The sequence below is a fragment of the Chlorocebus sabaeus genome, chromosome 21 (genome assembly GCF_047675955.1).
Source record: "Chlorocebus sabaeus isolate Y175 chromosome 21, mChlSab1.0.hap1, whole genome shotgun sequence".
Taxonomy (NCBI): Eukaryota; Metazoa; Chordata; class Mammalia; order Primates; family Cercopithecidae; genus Chlorocebus; species Chlorocebus sabaeus.
The window spans coordinates 25,071,760-25,086,106 of NC_132924.1; the positions used below are offsets into that span (position 1 = coordinate 25,071,760).

Sequence of the window (14,347 nt, forward strand, 5' to 3'; positions counted from 1 at the left end):
TGCAAAAAGCTCAATGTGCTGATTTTTAAGGTAAAATTATTTTATTGCATTTCTTTATAGCTTTATCACTCAGTGGGCATCCCTAGATACCATAACCTTGCCCAATATTTAAAATTTTGATGCGTCTTTTGAGTTTATTTTAATCTGTAAGTTTCCTTTCCACCCCTTCCTTTTTCTTCTCACTTAGCTGTGGAATTTGACCTGTGGAGTTTCCCACAGTCTGGATGGTGTTGATTGCATTCCTGTAGTATAATTAAGTATGTTTCTCTATGCTCTGTATTTCCTGAAAATCGGCAGCTTGAACAGAGGTTTGATCCTATTCCAATCTGATTCCTTTGACAAGCCTACAAATGATATTGTTTTCTTTCATCAGGAAGCCGCCATAGGTGCTTTTATCTTTTATGTGTTTTCTTTTCTTTCTCCTTCTGTTTTTTTTTTTTTTTTTTTTTTTAGACAAAGTCTCAGTCTGTCGCCCAGGCTGGAGTGCTCACTGCAGCCTTGACCTCCTGCGTTCATGAGATCCTCCTGCTTCAGCTTCCCAAGGATCTGAGACTACAGGCATACACCATCACACCAGCTAATTTGAAATTTTTTTGGAGAGACAGGGTCTCTCTGTGTTGCCCAAGCTGGTCACTAACTCCTGGCCTCAAGTGATCTGTCCACCTTGGCCTCCCAAAGCGCTGAGATGACAGGTCCGTTGTGAGCCACTGTGCCAGGACTCTCTTTTGGTGATGGTCGCAATTGTCGATGTTCAATGATGAGATCTATTAATTCATTGGAATTTTAGAAACTGTGATATTCAAATCTATTATTTATTTCTTACTTATTAATTGACATATATTGGACACTTTCTCACATCATATTTTAGAGACATTTTTCCCACAGTACTTAGTGGAAAGGCATCTAGGAAAGGCAGGATAAATGTTTGATTCTTTTCTTGTATCAGTTTTCAAGGTAATGCATTGGTTTTCTGTTATCATCTCACAGCAAGCAATTAGTTTTTCCTTAAAATATCATGATAAACTTATGAACTTATGAACTTAAACATACTGATGGGTTTCAGTCAAGTGCAATTATTATCCTTATGAAGCTCAGATGATCCCATTGAGCTTTGACCAGTGGCACTTCCTTCAAGCTGACTCAAGTCTTTTGCACATGAGCCTCAGTCACCTTCAATAGTTTCCTCACTAACTGGTATGACAAAGTGTTCCAGCCGTATCTTGTACATATCAAGCCCGAGGCTTGAAATCAGTCATTTCTCTTAAAAGCCCTGGTTTCTTTTAGTGAGAAATAATGTTTCAAGACCGTAAACCAGATGCTTAGGAATGTTCATTATTGTTACTGAATTGGCCACTCTTTTTTTTTTTTTTTTTTTTTTTGAGACAGAGTCTTGCTCTGTTGCCCAGGCTGGAGTGCAGTGACTCGATCTTGGCTCACTGCAACCTCTGCCACCCTTGTTCAAGCGATTCTCCTGTCTCAGCCTCCCGGGTAGCTGGGATTACAGGCGCCTGCCACCACGCCTGGCTAATTTGAGCTGACCATTCTTTCTAGGCCTCTTCAGTGGACAGAAATAGGAAACCTATGTATATACATTTACGCATGTCAACTTTAAGATAAAATATCTGAATTCATACTGACACTTCAAATTCAAGTTCAGAACCACAAAATTTTTTTCTTAGAGTCTTCTGTATTGTATCTATATCTCCTTTCCACACAAAGTCCCAATTGTAAAGCACAAAGGGATTGATAGAATTTAAATCTCCAATCGTTACTCATTTACCTATCCTTCCTTGCACATAAAACAATCTCAGAATATCAATTCTAATGCTACCATCATTAATATATTTTCTAATTCTTATGAGCAGTTAAAATTTTTTTTTGCATCTGCCTTTCTCGTTTCTCTACCCTTTTTAATCATTGTCCTACATTATCTGAGCATATAACCACTGCATATAACGCCCGTTCCCTTTTCACCCTCATTTAGTCTTAGCTGCATCAGCACCTAATGATTAATGTTCACCACCAGCCCTTATATGACTTGTCTCTCTAGTTGAATTGTTGTCTAAAGTTCATTCCTCCAGAAGGGCTCATAGCAACAAGTATTACTTGCATTCTTGCATGTTGATAACAGGCTGTCTGTGCCCTTTATACATGAAAGTCAAGGCTTTTCTGTATATAAAACTCCTTGGCACATAATGTCTTTCCCGGAGCATCTTAAATACAGTATTCAAAAGCCTATTGATAATCTAATTTACCTTGTCCTTCCAAGTTATTTGCTGTTTATACTTTGAAGTTCAGAGGATTTTTTTCTATAAAATTTAGTCATCTAACTAGAAGATAACTTGGCCAGCTGCTGTGTATTGATGTTGTCAGCCATGCAGTGCGCTCTCTCGATGTGATTTCAAATACACATTTTCTGATTTTAGGAATGTTTTAGTGTTTGTTCGGTTTCCTTGATTTTGTTTCTTTCCTCTGGGATTTCTATCATCCACATTTTGAATCTTCTTTGCCTGTCTTTGCTATTTTGCCTATCTCTTGAATGTATTTTAATCCCTATTTTTTTATCTTAAAATTGTTTCTCCTCTCCACCTTCTATTTCACTCAAGACTTCGTCTACTGTTTTCACTTATTCTTGTATTCATTCTAGTTGAGATTTCACTTCTTTATTCTTTATTTCATGTTTTATTTTTTCCTGAGTTATTTTATTCCATATCTGAGTTTTTCTAATTCTTATTCTTGCTATTTTTTCATGTCTTATATCATTTTATTAATGCCTCTTGGCTCATTTTAAAATAATATGTTTAGAAATAATATGTTATGTTTTAATCCTTTTTTGGCATGACTTTCTGGCATGCTTTTACTATCTGCAGGGATGTTATTCTGTTCCTTAATCTTTTTCTTCTTATAATAACTTTGTATGGGAGTTGACCTAGATCCATTTCTGTTGCTCATTTTTATGTGAAATTAGTTTTCAAAAACCCTTAGAAAGAGACGTGGTTCAGGGTAGTTTTTCTAAATGCGCAGAGCTCCTTCTTCTGTTGTTTTGGGGTAGTGTTAAAAAAAAAATTGTGGCAGCTTGCTTTCTGAGATTTTCTGACTGTTTCCCTATTCACTTTCATCTGGACTTTCTCTATACCCAGCAATTTCTCCTCAGTGTGTGCCTTGCCCTGGAAGGGAACTCCAGTGGGTCCCTTGTGGGTGCCAGATGACTCTAGTCCCTAATTCTCTCTAGTCTTGAACTCCTTGCATTCACCAACTGTTGATTGCACAAAACCCCTCCCTGTCCAGCAGTTGTTCTCTAATTGGCCCACCATGCTTTCCACCCAATACCTGTCAGCTATCTGGGGATTCTCCTGTTCTCAGTTTTATCTGTCATCCATTGCTTCCCTCTACTTTCTCCCTTACAGAAGTTGATGGCCCATAGGTCTTGTGGTTGTAAAGTGGTTTATTCTCACCTAATTGCACATTGGGGTTCATGGATATACCCAGCCTTGTGGTAACTGCTTTCTGTGGGTTTTCGGTCTTGCTATTCAGGTACTCTTTTTTTTTTGGAGACAGAGTCTTGCTCTGTCACCTAGGCTGAGGTGCGGTGGCGCAATCTCGGCTCACTGCAACCTCTGCCTCCCGGGTTCAAGCGATTCTCCCGCCTCAGCCTCCTGAGTAGCTGGGATTATAGGCACCCATCACGACACCTGGCTAATTTTTGCATTTTTAGTAGACACGGGGCTTCGCCATGTTGGTCAGTCTGATCTTGAACTCCTGACCTCAGGTGATCTGCCCGCCTTGGCCTCCCAAAGTGCTGGGATTGCACTCCTTTTTTTTGTAGAGATTCAAAGAGATTTCAAAATTCTGCCGCCTCCACCACCATCTTTCCATACTCCTCCCATGCGAAGGCTTTAATTTGACGTCAATGGTCTACTGTATGCATTGCTCAGCAAGTTTTTGTTTTTCACACAACATGATTTTAAGATCTATACATGTTAAGGCATATAGGCCTAGGTCAAGCCTCTTAATTACTCTATACTTCGTTACCATATAAGTTCTGTATTTTATTTCTTTATTCCTGTTCAGCATTCACAATTTGTTATAAGCTTTACTTTGTATTTTCACATCTCTGAGTTACAGAGGAAGAAGAAAAATATTATTACCATTTTATGGAAGGAAAATGGTGAAGAGAAGTCACAGTTATCATTAAGCCTTGTTTTAACTGGTTGCCTTTCTGTGTGATAGACAACATTGGCAGGTATAACCTCGAGTTAGATGTTCTCTTTTTTGGCAAAGTTGCGTCATCCAAAGGTGAAAGACTGACTAAAAATCCTATTTCCTAGATTATTCCCTCTTCTTAATATACTAGCAAAATATAAAACAACCCAACACAGGATTGCTGGTGTTCAAGGTACCATCTTAGCTTCTTCTGACTTCGAACAGGAAATGTCAGAGCCTGATAAGATCAGGTGAGAGGCCGAAAGTCGGATTCTGGTGAAGTGGAAGCTGGTATTTCACCAAGGGAAACAAGGTCGATATTTTGGTTTTCAATGATGGGTTGCCTTTTCAATTGGAGCAATTTTAAAAGATTAGGAAGGTTGTTGGGGGTTATTTTCATTTTATCAATTCATGTTTTACCTCCAGCTGAAAATAGAACACTCAGTTCAGGTTAAAGGGCACCATGGGCAGTATTGCTTCCATTTTATGGATGAGAAAAACAGGACACAGAAACAGAATTGTTATGTGAGTTGTATGGGGTGGCAAAAATAGATGTTCTCCTAGCTGAGGATTTCTCCTGGAAGACGTACTAGGCCTGACCCACAGCGCCTACTGGGATCAAGTATTGCATTGCCTTCCGTCTGGTAGGCCAGGTGAATGGGGGATAGAAGGATATGAAATTAAGCACGTAAACACACAATTATTTTTAAATTATTTTTTAGTGAAGTATTACTTTCACCTCCAAAGCTTAAAAAAGTACAAAAATCAAAGCTTTAGCAGGGAAATCACGTAAGCACCATTCTTGAGAATAATCTCTTAGTAAATCATGTTGCCTTTCCCTGTGCCCTATAAGACAGTTTTTTTCTAATTGTGCAAAGCGTTTCCACCCTTCAGTTTCATCCACTGCTTTTGCCTTTGGCTCTCATTAGGAAGCACCTTGGAAGAATCTCAGAATTGTTAATGAAAAAATGATTAATGGAATCATTCTCACTAGTCAGGGGTCAACAGAATCATAAGCCCTGAGAGTCTTGCTATAACTTCACTTTCTTGGGTCACCTATGCAGAAATCCTATCTCCATAGAATGTAATTGTTAAAAGCTCATGTAGTCTTAAAGGAAGAAGGCACTTTGTGCCTACTTTGGAGATTCTGAAAGTCTGAATGCATCCTAGAATATGTACTTGTAAAATAGTGTGGTTGGCCAGGCGTGGTGGCTCATGCCTGCAATCCCAACACTTTAGGAGGCCAAGGCGGGCAGATCACAAGGTCAAGAGATTGCGACCATCCTGGCCAACATGGTGAAACCCTGTCTCTACTAAAAATACAAAAAGTAGCTGGGCATGGTGGCATACGCCTGTAGTCCTAGCTACTCAGGAGGCTGAGGCAGAAGAATAGCTTGAACCCTGGAGGTGGAGGTTGCAGTGAACTGAGATTGCACCACTGCACTCCAGCTTGGTGACAGATCAAGACTGGCTCAAAAAAAAAAAAAAAAAAAAATTGCGTGGTCACTTGGTCATACTGTGCTTCAAGTTTGTATATAATAATGTATACATATTATATGAAATAATGTGTACATATTATACATATAACAATGTATAACAATACCTGCTACACTTGAGATAGAATAAAATATCAAATAAAATATCCTAAGCACATTGAAATGTATACTACAAATAACAAGGCCTTTTGGAGTAAAATATTTTAATCTCAGTTGAACTACTTGCTATGTTTGTGATCTTAAGCTCTCTAAGTCTTAATGTTCTTGTCTACAGAATGAAGATAAAAATAATTACTCCTTCATAAGACTCTTATGAGAAAGAAAGTCATGGTAAACATGAAAGTAACTTACAAATTGGAATGTCCTACATTTTATTTACACATACATCTCTATACACCCAATGTATGATAACTACTTGATTGGTCTTATTTTAACCCTTTTTGCCCTTTGGAATAACCACATTTTCTTTTTTCCTATGCTGTTCCAAGTCTCTTTTAATCTGTAGAAATTAAATACTCTTGTATGTTCCTTGTCACAGGCAGAGTTTAACAGTATAATTTTTACTTTAGCTAGGTTACTGTCAATATGTAAATGCCAAATTTTTCTTCAGGTGTATCAGTAGCAATCAGGTTATCATGGCTGACTGGGGATAGCTGGCTCTTTCTGGAGATTTTGCATATTTCTGCTTCGTACCCTTCGGTGTTGATCTCAGAATTTAGCTCTCAGAGGGCATCTCATGTCCCACATCAGCCATTGCTCCAGGCGCCTCTCAAGCTAACAGTCACAGAAGACACTGTCAGAAACTGTTCAAATGGTCCTGCTCAGGGAGGGAGGAACCTACAGCCATTCGCTTTGACTTGAGCTAAACAGAATTCTAAGAGACACACACACACACACACACACACACACACACACACACACACACAGAGCTTATCTTACCAGAAAGAAGATGAATTTTCTCTGCCTTTCAGCCAGTATTAGAAGTTTATCAAAGAACACCCTAATGTCCGTTTTTAAATTGCTCTGCTCTAGGCTAAGCCAATTCTGCATTAGCACTACTTTTAACTTTTTTCCAAAGCTCCTTCACTTAATTTGGAATGTCTCTTACAGAAGTCCCCAAACTTAGCAGACACTATAGTGAAAGGGACCAAATCCTACACCCACATTTTTCAGATGAGGAAACGGAAGGAAGTCCAGAAAGGGGATGCAATTTCTCCCAGGCCAGAAGCCAGTGGGCTGGTACTGAATGAAATGCAGGTCTCTGAGAATGCTATGACATCAGAGCTTCTTGACCCTCTCCACAGTAGCACCCCTAAAAAGGAGCCCAAGGGAGAGGGAATCTGTTTTTAAACACTTTTGTTAAGCTACAATTCACATACTATACAGTTCACTCATTTAAAACGTACAATTTAGTGACTTTCAGTATAGTCATAGAGGTGCGTGTTAATCAATCACCACAATCAATTTTAGAACATTTTCGTTACACCAGAAAGAAACGACATGCCTTTTAGCATCCTCCAAACACCCACTCTTTCCAGCCTTAAGCAAACACTAATCTACTTTCTGTGTCTATGACTTTGCCTGTTTTGAGCATTTCATGTAAATGGAATCATACAATATCTGGTCTTGTGTGACTGATTTCTTTCCCTTAGCATAGTGTTTTAGAGATTCACTGTGTTGTGGCATGTATCATAACTTTATTACTTTTTATGGTTGAATAATATTCCATTGTATGGGTATACCACGTTTGTTTCTCTATTAGCTGATGGATATTTGAGCAGTTTGCATTTCTTGGCTGTTATGCAAAATACTGCTATAAATATTTGTGTACACGTTTCTGTGTGGACACATGTTTTTGGTTCTACCATATATATACACACACACATATATATATGGTGTATATACATACATATATATACACACATATATATACTGGATCACATAGTAACTCTATGTCAAACAGTCTGAGGAGCTGATAGGCTGGTTACAAACTGGCTGCACCAGTTTACATTCCCATCAGCATTGTACAAGCTTTCTGATTTCTCCACATCCTCACCAACACATATTATTCTCTCTTTTATTATAGCACATTATAGTGGATATGAAGTTGTATCTCATTTTGGCTTTGAATTGCATTTCCTTGGTAGCTAATGACATTGAGTATCTTTTCATGTGGCTTTTGGACATTGGTATATCTTCTTTGGAAAACCGTCTATTCAGATTCTTTGTACATATTTTAATTGGACTATTTGTCTTTTTACTATTGAGTTGTAATAGTCCTTTATATATTCTAGTACTGTGATAGGTCATTTGGTATATGATCGGCAAAATTTTCTCCCATTCTGTGGGTTGTCTTTTTACTTTCTTGTTGGTGTTCTATGAAGCACAAAACTTATTTTTATTTTAATGAAGTCAAGTTTGTCTGTTTATTTTTTTTTCTTCTTTTACTTGTGCTTTTGGTGTCACAGCTAAGAAAACATTGCCTAACCCAAAGTCACTAAGATTTATGCCAATGTTTTCTTGTAGGAATTTTACAGTTTTTGCTCTTACATTTAGGTCTTTGACCCATTTTGAGTTAATTTTTGTAGGTGGTATGAAGTAAGTGTCCAAATTCATTCTTTTGCCTGTGGCTATCCAGTTGTCCCAGCACCATTTGTTAAATTCCTCCAATGAAATGGTCTTTGCACTTTTGCTGAAAATCATTTGACTAAATGTTAGGGTTTGTTTCTGAACTATTGATTCTATTTCATTGATCCATATGTCTGTCTTTATGTTAATACCATGCTATCTTGATTACGGTAGCTGTCTAGCTTTGAAATTGGGAAATGTCAGTCCTCCAACTTTGTTCTTCTCTTTCAATATTGTTTTGGTGTTCTGAGTCACTTGACTTTTCGTATGAATGTTAGGATCTACTGCTCAGTTTCTGCAACGAAGTTAGCTAGGCTTTTCATAGAGATTGCATTGAATCTGTGGATCAGTTTGGGAAGAATTGCCTTCTTAGCAATATTAAGTTTGCTAATTCATGAATATGCAATGTCTTTCCATTTATTTAAGTCTCCCTTAACTTCTTTTAACATGTAGTTTTCAGAGTATATATTTTGCACTTTTTTTTGGTTAAGTTTGTTCCTAAGAATTTAGTTCTTTTTGATGCTACTGTAAATGGAATTGTTTTCCTTAATTTCAGTTTTTATTTGCTCACTTCTGCGATATAGAAATACAATTGGTTTTGCATATTGATCTTGTATCCTGCAACCTTATTGAACTTATTTGTTGGTTTTTATAGTTTTTAATAGATTCCTTAGGATTTTCTACATAGAAGATCATATCAGCTACAAGATAGTTTTACTTCTTTACTTTCCAATCTGAATGCTTTTTATTTCTTTTTCTTGCCTAATTCTCCTAGTTAGAACTTATAATGTTGAATAAAATTAGTGAATGCAGATATTCTTATATTTTCCTGATACTGAGGGGACAGTATTTAAACTTTCACCACTAAATATCATGTTAGTTGTCAGGTTTTTTGTAGATAACCTTTATTAAGTTGAGGACGTTCCCTTTTATTCCTAATAAAATCATGAAGCAGTGCTATATTTTGTCAAATATCTTCTGCCTATATTGGATAATCATATAGGTTTTTTTTTATGTTGTTGATATGGGAGTAATACATTAACTGATTTTCAGATGTTAAACCAATTTTGCATTCCTGGGATAAATCCCACCTGATCATGTTGTATAATTTCTGTATAGCTGGATCTTATTTGTTTGTATTTTGTTGAGGATCCTTGTGGTTATATTCATGAGAAGTTCGGGTCTACATTCTTTCGGAGGAAGGTTTCTGGTGTTAGTATCAGGGTAATATTAACTTCACAAATAAATTAAGAAATGGTCACTCTGCTTCCATTTTTTGGTAGAGTTCTTGATAAATTGTTATTAATTCTTTAACTTTTTGGTAGATTTGCCAGTGAATCCTATCTGGTGAAGCTGTCTGATCTTAGGCTTTCTTTTGTGGGAGGTTTTAAATTACTAATTCAATCTCTTTATTTGTTATATGTTTCTTAAAATTGTCTATTTATTCTTGAGTCCATTTGGGCATTATGTGTCTTTCTAAAAAATTTTTATTTTATCTAAGTTACCTAATTTATTGCCATGCACCTGTTCATAACATTCCCTTATAATCCTTTTTATTTCTGTAAGGTCACTCGTAATGTGAGGACACAGTTTTAATTGCCTACTTCAAGAGCATTATTTATTTATTTATTTATTTACTTATTTACTTATTTATTTGAGATGGGGTTTCACTCTTGTTGCCCAGGCTGGAGTGCAATGGTGCGATCTCGGCTCACTGCAACCTCCGCCTCCCGGGTTCAAGAGGTTCTCGTACCTCAGCCTCTCGAGTAGCTGAGATTACAAGCGCCAGCCACCATACCCAGCTAAATTTTTGTATTTTTAGGAGAGATAGGGTTTCACTATGTTGGCCAGGCTGGTCTCAAACTCCTGACCTCTGGCGATCCACCCCTCCCAAAGTGCTGGGATTACGGGCATGAGCCACTGCGCCCAGCCGAGCACAGTGTATTTAAAGTCTCATACTTTTTTATCTAAAAAGTCATATAATATATCTATATTAATACAAAAATAATATTTAACATTATTTAACATTAAGCAAAATTGAAGTACCAGGGAGCATTGCCATATTTATCTTGTTTCACCACTCCATCATCCAGCAAAGTCTGGGCCCCCTATGTGAGATGCATCATGACAAGATAGATTCTCCTCAATCAGGGTTTTCTATCTCTTTCTAGGACAACTGATCCATCCCTAACTCTGCTAAGATCCTCAGTTGAATTGCCAGGGCTCCACAATAGACTCACAAACTGGAGAAACAGGACCAACAGGTTTCATTGTGGGAAGGACGAACTCACAAAACATTCATGTGCTCTCATAGGAGGTGGGGGGAGATTATGTTGTTAGTAGGCGTATGTGTGTGGAGTATATCTGTGTCCTATGATGAAGGTGGCAGTGCAGGATCACCTGTAACTGTCATCTCCTTTTATCTCTGGGATAATAACAGCAAAAACTAAGGACCCCAAGTGAAGTATTTTCCTTCGAATAAACACCAGAAAAGACCATTTCTAACAGAGCTATGTTTCAGATTATTGACTTTAATGCAAGTCTCATTTCTTTCAACTTCAACAAATGAAGTCATAGCCGATATTCCCTGTAGAAAAAAAATAAAAAGAAAAAGAAAGAAAAGGAAAATCCAACATTTAACTGTGCTTTTAGAATAAATTGCTTATCTTTAACCTGGACGGTTAGGTGGCATTCACATAAATCTGAGATAGAAGTGATATTTAATGCATACAGTAGCTGTAAAGTTTCCTTCACATCCTTAAAATTTAATATACAAATTAATCATAAGTTAATCACTCAGCTTCAGTTCCTAGTAAAGATAATCATTATTAAGGTGTGTTAAATTCATTACAATAAAAATATATTCAATTTCCCTCTTTATTTTTTAGAAAAACTGTTCTTGAAAACCACCTGCTATTTAGTCATTGACAAGTTTGGATCAGACATCATAAAACTGTGAGTATGCCATGACACATAACTCTGATTCCATTGCTAGGACATGGGAAGAACAAGAAAACTGGGAGGTGGGAGGCCCTGTGTTCAGCTTGATGCGCTTACTGGACGGGGCTTGAGCTGTTATTCCAGCTCTTAGTAATAGTGGAAAACTGGAACCTGATTTGGATCCTTCGTCACTCTACGCAAGGCTCCCCTTGAATTACAGTGTGGCAACCTGTACTTGGGTGATTGAACCTTTCTCCTGAGCTCTCTCTGCCTCCCTGGGTTCCCAGGCCACATCTTCTCTTCCCACTTCGCTGGTTTCCTGGCTTCTCTCCACCTCCCTACTCCCAGCCTTCGCTCCTCGCATTATCACGGTCTGCTTTTTCTTTTACTGTTTTTCTTTTTTCCTTTTTTTTTTTTTTTTTTTTTCCTGAGACAGAGTCTTGCTCTGTAGCCCAGGCTGGAGTGCAGTAGTGTGATCTCGGCTCACCGCAACCTCCGCCTCCCAGGTTCAAGCAATTCTCCTGCCTCAGCCTCCTAAGAGGCTGGGATTACAGGCATGCGCCACCACACCCGTGTAATTTTTGTATTCTTAGTAGAGATGGGGTTTCACCATGTTGGCTAAGCTGGTCTCAAATTCTTGACCTCATGATCCAGCCACCTTGGCCGCTCAAAGTGCTGAGATTACAGGCATGAGCCACCACGCCCGGCTACTGTTTTTCTTTTTTTGAACTCAGGAAACTGAATCAAATAAACCCTATTTCTCAGTTCATGGCACTCTCTCACCAATGGTCCATACATAGCTGTCTTACACTTACTATATTCTTATTTAGTTACTTTGAATACTGAAATAAGCTCCCAAACCCACCACCCAAAACTAAGTCTAGGACCTTGACAATAACTTTCTTTGCCCCTGTGGTCCCTCCCCTTTATTCTCAGGCTTTTCCCACCCAAGTGAGCATCATCCTAAATTCCATGTTCATTCTTCTCCTGCTTTCTATAAAAAAAATTATGGAGGTTTTTCTATAGTTGTATTATATATAAAGTATACAAATATAAATCATTCATTATTATATAATACATATTATTATAAACATTTTATAATTTATTATACATAAATTATATGTTTAATTGCTTTCTGGTTTTAACTCTTGTGAACAGTGCTCTTAGGAACATTCTATTTTTTTTAACTTTAAGTTCTGGGATACATGTGATGAATGTGCAGGTTTGTTACATAGGTATACATGTGCCATGTGGTTTGCTGCACCTGTCAACCCGTCATCTGGGTTTTAAGCCCCACATTCATTAGGTATTTGTCCTAATGCTCTCCCTCCCATTTCCCGCACCCTCTAAAAGAGCCTGGTGTGTGATGTTCCCCTCCCTGTGTCCATGTGTTCGCGTTGTTCAACTCCCACTTATGAGTAAGAACATGCGGTGTTTGGTTTTCTGATCTTGTGATAGTTTGCTGAGAACGATGGTTTCCAGCTTCATCCATGTCCCTGCAAAGGACATGCACTCATCCTTTTTATGGCTGCATAGTATTCGATGGTGTATATGTGCCACATTTTCTTTATGCAGTCTATCATTGATGGGCATTTGGATTGGTTCCTAGGAACATTCTTACATGATTCCTCTTCAAGGGGCCATTAACCTTACAGCAGAGATGTTCAAAGGACAGCATTCCCCTCTACAACAGGTAGCCTAGAGTCACAAAATTTTAAAGACAGAAGGAACTTAAAATCATACAGGCAGGGAGGTCATCAGTGATCTGTCGTACTGTGCACCTGTCTCTCTTAATAGCGATCTCACTCTGCTATGGCAAACAATTTTTCATAACCTCTGGGCTGTATTTGGAAGGCAGGGACCCTTTATTCTTAGCTAGTGCCACTGTTATTGGCACTGCCTCCTAACTGGATTCCAGGCCTACAAACTTGCCCTTTGTCCTGCCGTTTCATAATCTACATTATAGCTAGACTAGTATGTTTTAATGCAAACCTAACTATGGTACTTCCTGAACGTAAAATTCTTCGAAGTCTTCACATCCTCTGCAGGACTCCTAGCCCCATACACAAGGCTCATCAGGAACTGGTTTCTGAGGGCATTTCCAGACTCACCCCTTGCCACTCCATAGCACACTACACTCCAAACCACTTGTAGTCTCTCCACACACCAGGAGGTTTCTGCCTCAGGATCTTTGCATGAGATGTTCACTCAGTTTGGCACATCCAAAAGCTCTACCCCCTACCTCTACCCCAAACAAATATTATGAACCCACTCCCACACACACAGGCAAACAGGCACACACACATACACAAACACACACACAAACACGTGCACACCCACAGACATGCACACATGCACACACACATACACACACAAGCACACTCATACAGACATGTACATTCATGAGCGTGCACACATTTTCCTAATACCCTGTGCAAACCCTTAACATGGTATTTACCACAGCTGTTTGTAATTGAATTATCCATTTACTTTTCTAAGTTGCTAACTAGATGGAAAACCTTTTGAGGGCTAGGACTACATTTTATTCATCTTTGCATCTATCTGCAGGTACTTAGCAAAATACTGACTATATGTTTATGAAAGTACAAAAGAAAGTAAGAAAAAGAGGTAGGAAGGGTTGGGGGGGGAAGGAGAGAGCTTTGTATCTCCAGGCGCAGGTGCAATACTTAAGCATAGAAAGTCTTCAATAAGTGTTTGTTGAAATAATAATTTTTTTAAAAAAAGTATGATTACAGATGAGCCATGACTAGACTGCTGTGAAGAAAGTTTTTTAAAAGTATGAAGACAGGAAAAAAAAAAAAAAAAAAAAAAAACAACCCTTTTTGTCTATTCGATGAATCTATTTATACACCTAGTAGGAGCCTAGATCAGGGAACCAGATTAGCAAACTGAAAAGTCCCAGAACTCAAAGAGGGCAGTACATGCAAGTGACCAAAAGGGAGTGCCAGAGAACAGCTCCCAAGAGCAGTGTGCTGGGAGTTACCGAGAAGTGGCCTGGGGCAATTCAGACACAACTAGATCTTCTGTACCTGGCTATAGAGTGGTGTGAGAACCAGTGA

The 14,347-nt window shown here is 38.3% G+C and overlaps 1 protein-coding gene across 2 annotated transcripts in view; it reads left to right on the top strand.

The window, feature by feature from the left end:
- The window catches only part of AOAH (acyloxyacyl hydrolase), a 228,137-nt gene that overhangs the window by 35,946 nt on the left and 177,844 nt on the right, over nucleotides 1-14,347 (top strand). For both annotated transcript variants that reach the window (XM_073008965.1, XM_073008964.1), the window contains exon 3: nucleotides 11,216-11,282. In XM_073008965.1, the coding sequence (XP_072865066.1) occupies nucleotides 11,216-11,282 (67 nt within the window). The remainder of the gene's footprint in view (nucleotides 1-11,215; nucleotides 11,283-14,347) is intronic.